At 39.5% G+C, this 15,460-nt stretch overlaps 1 protein-coding gene across 1 annotated transcript in view; it reads right to left on the minus strand.

Moving 5' to 3' along the window:
* The window catches only part of Prdm5 (PR/SET domain 5), a 154,703-nt gene that overhangs the window by 105,840 nt on the left and 33,403 nt on the right, over positions 1 to 15,460 (minus strand). Inside the window, exon 3 of the mRNA XM_057770980.1 lies at positions 3,787 to 3,909. Coding sequence (XP_057626963.1) covers positions 3,787 to 3,909 — 123 coding nt within the window. The remainder of the gene's footprint in view (positions 1 to 3,786; positions 3,910 to 15,460) is intronic.

Genomic DNA, 15,460 nt, shown 5'->3' on the forward strand with positions numbered 1-15,460 from the left:
GAAGTTCATGCTCAAATCTTATACACACGCTCTTTGCCTGGACTCCGCACTTTCCCAATGTCACAAACCTCTACAGCCAACCCCACAACTACATAGGACCCTCTTCCACTGCTCTGTTGCTAAGCTGTCTTTTTAAATCATGTCAGAGTTCAACTGATGACAAAGATAATCAAGATGACCAGTATATATACCGAGTATAAACTGAGTATATATCAAAATCTATACTCTTAAGAAATGACTCCCATAACATATTGGTGACACACCATAGTAACATGCTCTTACTGCTGGGAGAGACACAGATAATGAATTGGCCTTTGGTGAACATAGAGTTAAGAATTGCTATAATTTCTAGGATTGGAGGTACAAAAACCAAAACTTACTTCCATTTAAAAAAAAGTGCTTTCACCAACAATGCTTTGTTCATCACTATGAATGGCTATTTGCAGTCTATAAAACACTGTGCTTAGCATTCTTCCTATTGACATATCTGTCTTAGCCATACACACTCCTTAAAACGGAGCTTCAAAAAAAGGAGCTTCAAGTTGCCTAAGGACAAATTTTTTCCACTTGCGACTAAGGATGTGATGGGCAATACTCTGCACAGAAAGCCCTCACTGCATGTGCTGGCAGATGGGGGCACAACTTTTGCTTCATCACTAACTTCTGTTAATACTGGTTTTTTTTTTCCTGTGAGGATAAAAAATGTAAGGTCTACAAATGATTTATAAAAGACAAGTTTTCCAATTTTTATTTTGCAATCTTTGAGTTAAAGTTTATGCCAAATACCAGTAATACCTTGGTTTATAGTGACATTTTCTCAGGAAGAATCTTGATTTTTGTGATAAATCTCTATAGGGTACAAATGTAAAGTACTATTTTTCAGACAAGTGATTTACATGTGGTTAATTACTAAATCCCAGTATCCTCCCCCGATGAACACCCCTACCCTGACCTAATCTGCAGACTCTTCATCATTTAGAATATCTTCATACCCAGCCTTCTTCGTGATATCAATGAGGACCCAAAGACTCCCTTCATGTGCCAAGATCCCCATAAACACCAAGCCACTTTTTCATTCATGCCAACCACATACATATAGCAAAGGCCCTAGGGAGGACAAGTCTGGAGATGGGGTACTGAGGAGCATGAAGTACGGTACCTTGGAAAATACAAAGAATTCAGTTTCTTTTCCAAATAGAGTAACTCACTATTTTAGCTGAGTAATTTTAACTAAATAGTTCTCTATTTAAAAATCAGAACAAAGGTTTTTATAAGCCTATAAAACACTGACTTACCATACTTTATCAAATACTATACGCACGTATTCATTTAGAGGCACAAAAGTAACTATGAGAAGCGTCACCACTCTTCAGATGTTTAAGAGGGCTTTTGCATCACTTATAGACACATCTTTCATATTCAGAACCTTCTAGTCTAAGTTGGAAACGTTTCCAAAGTCTAAATACACAATTCAACTGATTATTCTGCAAAGGGTCCACGTGGGAAGAAATATTTGCTCCCTGGATCCTTCTTCGGCAATTTAGATATTTAATCATCATTTCCAAAGCAAATTTCCAAAAATCAAATAAATCGCAAACCTACAAATATAATTGAGCTTCCATGAAGGAGTTCCAATCATTTGCCAAAAGAGACCTGAAATTCTTAATCCCTTGTCTAAAAAAATTGGACCAAGTATTGACGTTTTCCACCAAGCAAGCCACATAGTCACAAATGTTTCTCATTTGCTCCACCCCTAGGGCATACAGCTCAAATAAAAAATTTCCTGAATACCCGAAATTTCAGATGCAATTTGGAATGCAAGTGATTCATAATGTAATGCAGGAAACATTACGCTCGTGTCTTACCCACTCAGAGTTTCTGGAATGCAACTCTCAGGAGAGCATTCTTGCCAATTAGAAGTCTGGCTTTGTTTTCAGTCATGAGACCTAAGTATTATGCTCTTTGACCCTTACTCAAATGTGATTTTGAAGCCTCAACAGTCTGAACCTACAGCTACTGTTCAAGTTAGAAAGTTTTTACCTCAAGGGAGCTAATAAGGTTCCTATGTATACCATGACAAAACCAAGTAATGGTACATCCATTCCCATTAAGAAAGGGCAAAGCAACACTAAAAGAAAACAAGCTAGTGTCTTTGCTTCCGCAACAATATCCTTGCAGTGGCCTCTGAACAGATTTAGACCCTAATTAAATCAATGATGAAGTTTCGCAGAGGCTCTTGTCATATTTCTAATCCTGCCCTTATCATGACGGCCTTCTTAAGTCATCAGTTATGTGCAAGGGACCACAACGGCAACCATTTTCTTTCACAGACTCCTAAACTCTCTCAAGGAAAGGGATACAGTTGCCATAGGGGAAGGAAAGTGGTCACTGAGTGTCTGGAACACTCTCATTTGGGACCCTATTAGAGCCAATTCTATGTGTCCATACAGGGAAATACAGCTTTCCTAACCCTCATATTAAAGGAGAAATTGTTTAGCTGAGGATAGGAAATTGAACACCAGATGACTGTATTTTTTCATGAAATTAAACTTAGTGCTGTGGATTTTCCCCTCACCACAGCTGGTTTAGGATAAAGCATAATCAGTGCACTAATCAATAAATTTCTATAAGCAAATGTCACACACAGAAGAGTATAGTCAGTTTGCCCGGTTATCTTCCTTTTCTTCTTGTTTCTGTCAGCCATGGCTTCTTGACTTCTGCAGTTCAGAGTCAGGAAAGGAAGTTTACATGGGATGAGTCAGTTTATCATCACCCCATGGTGTCACTTAATTCTCTTGGTTTTTCTGACTGGTCTTTTATTTATAGGCTCACTCTATACTTGCTTCTTTTCCTTTTGCCTGTATTGCCATTGGACAATTGCTAAGTTCACCTCAGAGTCTGTACAGGCACCAAATGTTTTGTGTGGCAGTATACTGCTATACAATGAAACAGAATTCAGCAAGATGTGGTCCTATTTGTGGAATTGTTTTTACGGGTCAGCCTAACTGGGCATGTAGTGGCTGACAGCTGATTAAACCATAGGCTGTGTATTTTTATGAAAACAGTTTCAGATGAGAGTAAAATCTGAATCAGTAAGGAATACTGTCTATCACAATATGAGTGGGCTTCATCCAATCAGTTGAAGGGCTGAAGAGAACACAATGCTGCCACTCTGCTTGGTCACCATAAGAGAAACACCATATCTTCAGCTTGTTCCAAGCAGCCTTCGTGGCGCTACAGGAGCTTTAGGTTCTTGGATTCAAAGTGAGACATCTACTCTGCAGATTTTGGATTTGCCAGTGTCTACTATTTCATGAGCCAAATGTTTCTAAGCACAGAGAGATACTTAAATGTATCCCACCAAATCTGTTTATCTGAAAAAATCTCAAAAACACACTATCCCCATGGGCCTCAGTCGGACTGTGGGGAAGCACACTTGAGCAAGGTCTCCAGGAAGCCTTTCTCAAAGAATAATCAATGGTAGAGTACAAAGAGCCAGAACAGGTAGCAAACCAAAGTGTTATAAAAAAAAAAATCACTTAAGAAAATAAAAGTATTTGAAGGCAAGCTCTGCCAAGCACAGTATCAAACCATGTAAATCATCCCCCTCAAGAATTCCCATAAAGCCAGTGACCTGGTTTTAGCTGACAGTTCAGTTGCTTTTTCCTACATATGAAGACTATGATAATTTTGTCTGTTTTTAAGACTTAGGTACTGTTATTTGAAGCTGATCATGGGGAAATAAGCTGATGGTGCACTGTATAAATACAAAGCCAACAAGCTCACTTGAATGGCAGCCAGGTTCTTCTGCTCCTGAGACGGTGCCTCATGAACAAAGCGAAGCCAGTTGGAGTGTCTCGGGTTGGTAGCATCCAAAATATACAGAACTTCTCCCTTGTGTCCACGAACCTAAAACAAAACAAACAAAAAAATTCATATTAATCATACTAAATTTACCAAGGGTGGAATACTACATATTTTTCTGAAGTATACATCTTTTTATTGATAAGCATTGAATAAGTTTAAACTAACAGCACTCATGACTTAAACATATGTATAAAAAGAGCCTACTATTTAATTTGGCAAATTTCTGCATGACTCACAACTGTTCTCAAATCTCAGAGACATATCATCTTTTCTGTGTCCTTTTTTTGCAGGTGTATTGGAATATACATGTGACAATCACAGTTGTTCAGGAGACAATCATAACACAATCCGTCTTGTGTCTCCATGGAAGAGAGCAGCACTACCTCCCAAGTGAGATGAGTGGAGTCAGGGCAATCTCTTTCAATTCTCTTTCCATATGTTTAGAGAATTATCTGAAGAAGGGGAACTGAGTAATCCAACTAGGAGGTGTGACAGCTCACGGGACACGGGCCTTTCTAGGGGATAAAGAAAACAGACTCTATTTTGTCTTTTAAAAAATGTACTCATGAATTTCTTCGAACAATATTTTTTTATTTATTGCATTTTACATAGTCTCTAGTCATAAATCTTGAAGGTCAAACATAATATTTTAACAGGGAAAGATGGGAAGGAAGGAAGGAAGGAAGGAAGGAAGGAAGGAAGGAAGGAAGGAAGGAAGGAAGGAAAGAAGGAAGGAAGGAAGGAAGGAAAGAAGGAAAGAAGGAAAGAAGGAAGGGCAAGAGAGGGGAAGAAATGAATCAGTCCATTGAATGCTCTTGAACTCAAGACGCCTGGAATCTACTGTCTCCATCCTCCATCATTGGTTACGCTGGCCCTCTTTAACAACATACAGGCAGCAACCTCCACTTGTGTATATGTATAGCTGAAATCCAGCAGAGAAGAGATGGAAAGATTTCAGAGAATGCAGATCCAATTCTCAGCACCCACATAGTGGCTAACAACCCCCTGTAACTCTCCCTGTACAGGTGTGACACCCTCTTCTAGTCTCTTTGGGCACTGGACACAAGTGATACATAGACATAATGTAAGCAAAACAACCATACCCCTAAAATAAAGTAAATATTTTAATCCAGCAGAGGATGTATACCTAAAATAAATATTTTAGTCCAGCAGAGAATATACAAAAATGAATGGCATGCAAAATCTTGAAATGCGCTAAAAGTACAGATGAGGTAAGAGAAATATCCAAGGACACCAAATGCATGGGGCATGCATTTTTCATGGCACATCTGCACATTTACTCATTCAACAAACTGCTGCTGAGTCCTTTATTGCCCAGGACTAAGAATGTTTCTACAAAAAAAACAAACTAAATCTCTGAGCTCACAGGATTTCAGAATAAACAAACATAGAATGAAACTTCATATTACTATGAAGACCATGAAGAAAAATCAAGCAGACTCTAGCAAAGTAAGTTATAGAGGAAAGGCCAGGAAAGCACCTTTGATGAGGTGGCTCTAACTCAAGTGCTCTAAAGGGGAGAAGAAGCTGGAGAATGATTTTTAAACAGAGCAGCAAGCAAAAGCAGCAGAAAGCTCTGAGTTTTGAAAATGAGCTTGACGTACACAAGGAAGAGGAGAAAGGCTGAAGATGTGATAAACACACCTGAGAAAGTGATCAGCATAGGGATCAACTGGCAGATGACAAGTCACTCACAAACATACAGACCCAGAAGCCACCCACCCAGTCCCCACAGTGTACATACAATAATTTCCACCCAAAAATCTGTTTAAAACTCATCTGTTAGATGACGGCAAAAAACAAGTGAAACTTCAAGATTCTCACATATATTGTACAGAAGAAAAAAAAAATCAGCTAGCCTGTTCCTATTGTCTGATATCTGCCATTACTCAAAGAGCTGTTTCTTTCCAAAGCCAAACAATTTTCAATAATCCTTACAGTATCTCTAAAGAGATTTGCAATGATTGCTGGAAAGCAGAAATTTAATTTTCAGTATTTTAACTGCTAAAAGCCTTGTGTGTCTCTTGAATACTTAGGTCAGTATTGTGAGAATTAGTTATAATTCTAACAAAAAAAAAAAACAAAAAAACAAACTGGTACTGAAATTTGTTCTGCCTCCCTGCTTCAAGCCTCACTGACCCAAGGAGAATACAAAGAAATAAATAACCAGCAGCAATAATGTTCTGCCGGATTTAAACCACACTGTATACCTACCACTCAAAGAGAAGTTTCGTTTAACACAGTAACAATTGTAGATGTGTGGCATAAAATCCTTCCCTTCAAGTACCATCATAACTACAGTTTTAAAATAATTATATTTCAAATACCCAAATAACTCACAACAAGTAGTCATCCTGCTCCATAGCTGAAAAATATTATTTTCTTAAAGAAACTATAATTTAAAATCCTAACTATTGCTGAAATCCAAATTTCAATTAGTAAAAGAACATGAGAACATGTGCTTGTCAATGCCATCTCAGCTTGAAGGGGGGCCTAGTCAGGGACTTAGTCATGGGCCCCTCAGTAATACATCCATTACTTCCTGCCCTTGTCACAATTCACCTGATGACACACCCTCTGAAGGAGACACCCTTGCTCTTTTAGCACAAGGCAGTCAAGACACCCTAGGCAGATAGCTACTATTAAAGCATCCTTTTAACTGTCTTAATTTGATAATGAGCCCTGAGGTTATATATTCAACATTCTTGACATCTAACAAAGAGAACTAAAACCACTTCTTATTCCACATCCCAATAGTTTGTATGCGTTGCAGCCAAAGCACAAAACTAGTCTCCCAAAGCCTTTTACTTAAAATTTCAAGGAAGTGAAACAACTTATTACTGCCCCACTTAAGACAGTCTTCTACAAAGTAGGCCCATAATGACGTCAGCATTTCATATTGAAATGATCTCAGTTCACGATTTATCCAGCTGTCCTACACTAGCAACACAAAGCAGTTGCCTAAAGTCAAAGGGAAAGACACCCTATGAAAAGTAGAAGACAAAATCAGGCTGTTTCACATCTCTCTGTGCCTGGCTCCTCCATCATTGAAGACTGCACCCAAATGGCAATGCTACTGTTTCCAGCTCCTGCTCAATAATGATTTTGCTTTTCTAGTGTCCAGAAGGAAGAAAAAATATGTCCATATTTGCTACCATAGCTATGCACCCTCTTTCAGATCTAAGACCAGCAAAGGAAAGCCACAACTCACTTCATCTTCCAAATCAGCTTATTTCAGAGGAAGACAAACACACAAAAATTCATCTCAATTAGTGAGAATCTTCACAGGTGAGTAGAAAAGTAAGAATATGGCCAGGCGGTGGTGGCACAGGCCTTTAATCCCAGCGCTTGGGAGGCAGAGGCAGGCAGATCACTGTGAGCTCAAGGCCAGCCTGCTCTACAAGAGCTAGTTCCAAGACAGGCTCCAATGCTACAGAGAAACCCTGTCTCAAAGGAAAAGAAAAAATCTAAAACAATTGATTCATCATTATGTCCTTCAGTCATCTCACGACATCCCAGAGAAGACGTGTGTAATTAGCAAGGCTTTTCAGAACAGTGGTTCAGAATGCTGAGACTGACAGCACGCATGCCTTTAATGTATGAAATGTCATCTTTTGATTTAAATTTCAAGCACTTCTCTGCGATTTTTTAGCTGAAGGAAACCATATGCCCTGCCTTCAGAGCTTAATTAGTCCAATGTCAAGATACTTTACAAGTACTGAAAAGCAAGAGATTCTGGAGTGAAATCTGACATCTCAGTTATCAAATTTAAACCAAAAGACCAAAACACCCAGAGACCATGAGCACTGCCACAAGCAAGCTGATGATTTATAGTTTCCAAGCACAGAGCGTTGTTTCCCTTCATGGTTTTTCAAAAGATTCTGAGGTTTGGGTGCTTGTAAACACCAAAAGAGTGTCAGTGCAGAAAGTGAGGTGTTCAGGAAACAGGGATATGGGTTTACACTGTAGCTCAGCACCCTGTTAAGTGATCTTGACTGAACAGACTCTTTATAAGACGTGTCCAGCTGGGCGTGGTGGCACCCCACGAGTAGCAGCACAGATGCAGAAGCAAGGTACAGGTTGGATGGCGGGAGCGGAAGGGAGGCAGAGCTATTCTTACTGATTCTTACTGTGTGTCAGTTCTGGAAAATGCATTATGACCTTAGAAATGAATGTACCTATGCCCCAATTATCAATTATTATAATCATCTAATTATCATAATTATATGCTAAAATACTAGAAAAGTTGTATCCCTTATTAGTACTGAGTGATCACTGAACCTAATATTGGTAACTTTAAGATATACCAGGAAAAGCTTTAGAAGAAATTTTTAAACATGGTTCTTTTATTTAATTAGCATTTTGAGTACTATTAAGGAAATATGAAACCTTGTATGAGCCTGTAAAATATTGTTCTGGGAAATATAAAGTTGAATACATATGAATTGTAATCATTAGAAACATGTAATACATCTGGCTATAAAAATGCAAACAGTTCAAGTGCTGGAGCGAAGAGAAACATAAACCCCAGGGCAGAGAAAACATTGTGCAAAGCCCCCAAAGGTGTCTACGCACCCAGTAAAACTTACACTTGGTTTCTTGACACAGAAACATGGCACAGGTGTGGCTTCCATTTTTGCTGCTGGTGACACCAAAGAAGCATGGCAGAAGAAAGCTGACATTGTGTTTCTCTAGACTCCATCTGCACCTTTCTCTTACAGTCTGCCCATACATTGTTCTGACAACACTGTAAAGAATCTTATGTGAAGAACAGTGTTGGGTCCCAGGAGTTATGCTAGGAAACCCTCTCACCTTTTCTTGACCAAGACCGACCAACAGGACCTCCTAGGTCAGACTACTCCAGTCTGACCTATCTCACCTCCACCAGGACTTTCACCTTCAACATTTTTTGTCAAAAAAAAAAAAAAAAAGTTCTTGGTTTGGAGGCATGTTTTAATAAATCACCTCATAACTCTTTTTTTCTTTCCACATTGACTTAAACATATTCTCAAATACACTCTTAACAATACTTTCATAACTGTCCAGTCTCTCATACCACTATCTGTTTAAAGACCACCCTCTGCTTTCTTCACAGGCTAATTTGCCTTCTCACCTCAGGTCTCTCTCCCTTCCTTCCACTTCATTTCCAACATAAACTCAGTCACACACACACACCTGGCCCCAGCCATGTAAGAGCACAAGGGTCCACCTGTGGCAGGAGAATGCATGAACCAGACAGATGCTCAAAAACAGGATTTCACAGTGATGAAAGCTCCTTTTGTTTAACATTTGTTTTTACTGAACATGTGCTTTGGATTCAACAGTCAAGTTCATTACATGAGAACTGAGACATGCCAGGAAAGAATTCTGCTTTGAAGAACAAATAACGGCAATAACAATTAATAGTTATGGAGTGTTTATTATATGTCAAGCACATAGTAACACTGTATAAAATAGAATCTTTTTAGTTCTCAATACTGCTCTATTAAGGGCAGGTGCTCTGAAAACTGAGGGACAAACTGAATGAATATCTTTGGGGAAGAACAAAAACAAAAACAAAAACCCTTCAAAGCTATTCCTGGAGCCGGGGCTTGAAGCATGCCCATCCAATTATGAGCCACTATCTTTGTTACACTACCTTAGTATGTGTGCCACCTGCTGCCAACTAGTGAAGAAAGCTCTATGAATATCTTTTTATAACGCCCACTCCTGCATAACTGCCAGCATCTGAGACTGAAATGTAAGTAGAAAAGGGATTCTTTCTAAGGTCATGTTATGTTATAGAAAGGAATATAGAATAATTAAGGGTTTATTTTTGTTTTTGTTTGTTAAACTGTAGAATGCTCACTTTCTTATAAGGAGTGAAGTCAGACTGAGAACATAAGAAGGATTCAACAGAAGGGAGTTTCTCCAAAGCTGAGACACAGAATCCCAGAGGTAGTTTGAAAAGTGTCACTAAGGGAACTAAGCATTGAAAGATGATCTGGCCAGTAGCCAGCAATGAAGTGAGGACCTCAGCCTTAGAGTCTAGGTCAATGGTTCTCAACTTTCCAAAAGCTGTAACCCTTTAATACAGTTGTTCATGTTCTAGTGACCCAACTATATAATTATCTTCATTGCTACTTCATAACTGAAATTTCAATGCTAATTCATAACTGTTGAACCATAATGTGAATATCTGTGTTTTCAGAAGATCTTAGGTCATCCCTGTGAAAGGGTCATTCAACTCCCTCAAGGTCACAACCCACAGGTTGAGAACCACTGGCCTAAGGGAACAAAATTCAGCCAGACTGAACAAGCTTGGAAGCAGACAGTCACCAGCTCAAGAAAGAACCCAGGCCTGGGGATGGAGAGATGACTCGCTAGAGAAGGTACTATGCTTAAAAGACAGCACAGGTTCATTCCAGCACCCACAGGACCAGCTCCACCAGATCCAATAGCCTCTTCCACCTTTTGCAGGCAACATGCACTCACATGGGACACACATTTACATGTAAGTATTCACACATATACACAAATTCATATGCTTTTAAAAAAATGAACTCAGGCCTGCCAACTCCTAGATCTAGCCTGGCTTGGTGAGAGCTGAAAGCAAAGTTACACCTGGGCTTCTCCTCTTCAGAACCCTAAGATAATAAAAAGGTAGTTTCTCAAGCTACTGCATTCATAGTAATTTTTAAGGCAATAATAGAAAATGAATATCCCACTCCTGGAACCAAGTTTTCTGTTTGCTATCCTGATAATATAACAATCTTATTATCATAAACATTAGCATAAAATGATACACTTACCTGGTAGACATTAGGTCACAAGTCTAGAATGGTTTATCAAGATGTTGTTAGGGAGAGGATGAAAAGTTCTACATCTACATTCACCCCAGCTAGTGGCCCACCTTCAGATTACTGAAGCTGTGGGATTGAGGTCCTGATTATCTTGCTTCTTTCATTTTATGAGATACTAACTGATGGCTTGTAATCTCCCAATATTGCTATTTATATAAAAATAGTGTAATTGCCTTTAAAAACAATATAAGCATGTTTAATATAAGGAAATTAATGATAGTAAGGGGAAGGGAAGAAGAGAGAATTATTATGTACTCACTGTATATGTTAATACTAACTCTTAGATTACAATCAATTCTTCCTAATTTGAAAATAATTAAGTCACATTCTCCACTTCCCATTCATCGGATGTCTCCAGAAACTAAGTGCTGAAATGGGTGGTATTTCCTACTTACAGCAAAGCTGCCAACATACTTCCATGGTTGTATCTAGTCACATCAGAAACGCAAGAGTAAGGATGCTACTAACTGAAATATTTTCTACAGCTTCATCACCTTGATACACAATAAACACTTACAAATTATAGATGCAGAACACAATAAAGAGAAGTCAGGGAATTTGATGCTCAAGAGTATTATGTGACTTCAGTTTGGAGCTTTAAAGTATACTTTTAAAGCTAAGGTTTTCCAGAAGGGCATGCTTCTCGTGTTACAACTACCCACCCTTTAAAATAACTCCCCTAAAATTGCTAAGTGACAAAACACTTTCTTTGTCCAGACCTATCTCACTTTATTGGGGAAAAAGCTGTCCTTCGTGTGCACATACAAAAAGCCTGATATGAACCCTATGCATGCATATACAAAAAGCCTTATATGAAACAGGAATGGCCAGCAAACTCTTCTCACTACTTCAGCCTTCACACACGCTCACTGCATGACAGGGTTGTGGGGATGTACTCTTGAAGAAAAAACAGCTTCAAACCACAGTCTGTTTTCATGAGAACATACCTTGCTTTCACCAATGGACCTTCTTGACTCTGGCATCTGCTGTTTGATCCACATATGGTCACTCTACTCAATTTTCCTGTGGTAATAGCTAAAGATTTGGGCTTTTGCATCTACTTAAACTAAAGATGTTTCTCCAGAACACTAGATTTCCTTAAAGCAGGTGTTTTTAAAGCTGACTCCTAAAGTGACTTTTATAAAGGTAATATAGGACATAACAGTGCTTCATATTACTTGCTCTTTGGATTTAATTAATTCCAGAAGAGGGCCTACGGACTTAGAAGCTGACATAAGCAATTGGACAAACCAGTAGAGTTCTTCCACTTCAGCAAGAGAAGATAAACGTCTGAGGATGACAACAGGTGCTCTGCACTGGCATTGAGAGAAAGCGCAATGCCACTGAGTTAGAGAAAAGCACGTTCTATGGTGATATTCAAGATAGTCATCAGTGTGACTATGGGACAAGGCCAGTTCAGGCACCCTCTTCTCTGCTGCCCAAGGATCTAGCTGAGGACATCCCTGTGGACACCTGAGAGCCCCTCTAGAGCAAAGCCTCTTGCCAACCCTAAAATGGCTCCCTTAATTAAGATATCTTCTTCCCTGCTCCCATATCCGCCCTTCCTACATCTCAACCATCCAACTCCCCCAAGCTCTCCCCAGTCCTCCCCTTCTCCCTTGTCTCTCCTCCTCTCCCCTTTCCATAGGGCAGAGTATCCTGCCCTCTCTTAGGACTGGAGGGGAGTGGAGAGGGTGAGTGGGGGAGCAGCAGGAGGGTAATGGGAGGAGGGGAGGAAGTGAAAATTTTGAATGGTATTATTTATAAAGCAATAAAAATTTAAAAAAGAAAACAAAACATGTTAGTCGGCCTGAGGACAAAGATGCAGAATGGGCTGAGCTTGCAAGACAGCATGAATGCAGTTTCCGTAAGGCTGATCAGCAGCACCATTTCCAAGGTTCTCTTCATGAGAACTATTTACTCCCACACCTCTGGGGCCCAAGTGTGGAGCCAGTAGATAAAAACAAACCAAGCAGTGCTAAGATCTGCAGTCTCTCCTACACTTAGGAATACATTCATTTTCAGATCAAGGGCAATGACCAAATTAGCATACAAACTAGAGACAATCTGGGAGACCCAGTCAAGTCACCAAAGCCCTCTGCTGAATTTTGAATCATCTAAGAGTAAGAAAATACAAGTCTAGCCAACTACAGACAAAAGAACATATGTGAATTTCAATCTTCCTCTGGGGTCTGACAGAAGAGAAGATATCGTTAAAACTATGGCTCATTAAATCAAAAGTTAAAAAACAGCAAAAACATACATCAAAATATTAATAATCTAAGCTTTTCTAAAAATTCTTCAGAGAACAAAATTAATTTAGAGCAGTCATTTATCATACAGTGAATAAATTATAGGCCAAGCCATTAAATGAAATTTATTCAAGTTCATGAACATTAATCTTCTTTACATGCAAAGCAAACAAAGATTCTCAGTAGTTTCAAGTAAACATAAGGCCCTCCCTGGAAAACTTCTTCTATGCGCTATGGGCTTATATGTGTGCTGGTGCTTTAGAGTTGCTGTAAATAATATTACTAACTTTGTGGAAAATTCTTAACCCCTGAGCCCCTTGACTCACTTTTTAGTGTAACATGTAGATCAGAGATACAGTTTGTAACAACACAGGACAAAAGGAAGCAAGCTCATGACTCCCATGAACGAAATCAACAGTGCCCTCAAGGAGACTTTTAGCCTACAGCACTTGTTTAATACAATACCCAGGAAAATGATAAAACACCTTGATGAACACAAAAATACAAAGTAAACAGAACGCAAACAGCATCTGTGTTACTCTAATACTAAGCAGCCAACAATGGCCAACACCAAGAGACTAAAATAAGTGCCGAATAACCAGAAAGAGAACTACTGAGACACAGAAAAGTGCAGAAACCAAAACTCATCTAAGCGCAGGGATGCATCAACCTCATCTAAGCACAGGGCATAATACTAAAAACAGCCTTCCAAGTTTTGAGTGTAAGAAATAGAAAAAGAAAGTGCAGAGTTTAAAAAGAATGGTAATAGAAAGACAAAAGACATAAGAAGCATGGGTGAGGAGAGGAAGGAAGAGAAAGATAAGCTTCTGAAATAGGTAAAAGGAAGCAGTGGGGAAAGAGGAAGTGTGAGGAGGGGCAAACCAGGGAAAAGTGAGAAGGGAAAAGGCACCTTGTCTCTCATTTTTATTTTCCATGCATAGTCTAACCACATCCAGGACTCTAATGGAAAGAAATGCATACAGTGGGCTCTTCTACAAGCCCCCAAATTACTACACATCTCCAAGACTTATAATAAGCAATAGGATACATAAATTTGTTTCATTCAATAAATATCGGTTGCTTCACAAAGAAATATCAAAGATCAACAATATGGAGTCAGTGCTGTGAAAGAGCTCAGAATTCTTGAGAAAAAGCAGGAGCAGACACCACAGATGTTGAAAACAATACCAGTGATATTCCCACCAATGAGGAAAGAGTGGGCAAAGAAAAGGCCACAGGCCAAGTAAAGGCAAAACCAACAGCATATAGGTGGGATAGATTCAATGAAGCATCAGCATATCAGAAGGAAGTGGTGACGGACAGAACACAGGGGCAGAAAATGCCAAGTAACATGATAGACAGAGGAACAAGGATGAAGAACAGAGGGACAGGAAGTGCCAAGGAACAAAGAGAACAAAAGGGCAGGGCTTCCACATGGCCCTTGTGCAATACGGAAAAAGAGTACCACTCACCTTTTCATTAAGAGAAACAACGACTAGATTCCTCCTAAGGGGGAGATTTATTCCACTTAACATCTGGGTAGTTGTGCTCCACACTGCACTAGGCTGTTTGTGTATAGAAATCATTTGTCTACTTTCTCAGACTGTTGAACGGATAGTGGGGAGGTAGTCTGTACATGGGTTGTCTTGCCAGGTTCTGCCTGCTAGAGGAGCATCCTTTTGGGCTGGAGCCTGTAAGCATCAGGCCTTTGTACAAGCACTTCCTCGACAGACTGCAGAACTGCAGGTTCAATGGGGGATGCTTCTCTTATAGAGAAAAATGGATTTCCTTATGTTGATCAGAAACACACTTCTCTCATTGCACTCACAGCATTTTGTTTCGTTTCAAGTCTGGCTAAGAGCTAAGTCTCAGCATTTCCCACACAACATCATAGACAACCACAGGATTACAACTACTGTTGCTTCTGTTCTTCAAGTCTCCTCACTGAGTGACAGGTCAAAGCTTCAGATCCTCTCCTTCTGTGGCTGATGAGGTTGCAATGCCAGCTCTCCCCCAATGGCTAATACACAGTGTGCTGGAGCCTAATTCTCTCCCATTCACAGACATTCTTCTTCTTCTTCTGTTACAGTCTGGGGTTTTGTTCTGGCTGCCAAATAATACTGGTAATGAAAATGGCCACATAAATCAAGTATACTCTGAAATCATTAGCATACAATCAATATCAAATCTAAATTGCCCTTCCTCCTAACTCAACCTTACCCATGCTGCATTTCAGCATTTGTCTTTGGTCTATTATGCTAGTTATTAAAAACTTGTGAAGTTAGCAAATATCTCATAATCTTTCCAGCCTGTGAGATGGCTCAGCAAATAAAGACACCTGCTGCCAAGCCTGATGACTTGAATTCAACTCCTGGGACTCAAAATTCTAGTTTCACAAGTTCTCCTCTGACCTCCACTCAAGTACTGTGGCACATCACTGCTGCACCCACATGCATGCAGTCACACAATTTTTAAAAT

The sequence above is a fragment of the Chionomys nivalis genome, chromosome 1 (assembly GCF_950005125.1).
Source record: "Chionomys nivalis chromosome 1, mChiNiv1.1, whole genome shotgun sequence".
Lineage (NCBI taxonomy): Eukaryota > Metazoa > Chordata > Mammalia > Rodentia > Cricetidae > Chionomys > Chionomys nivalis.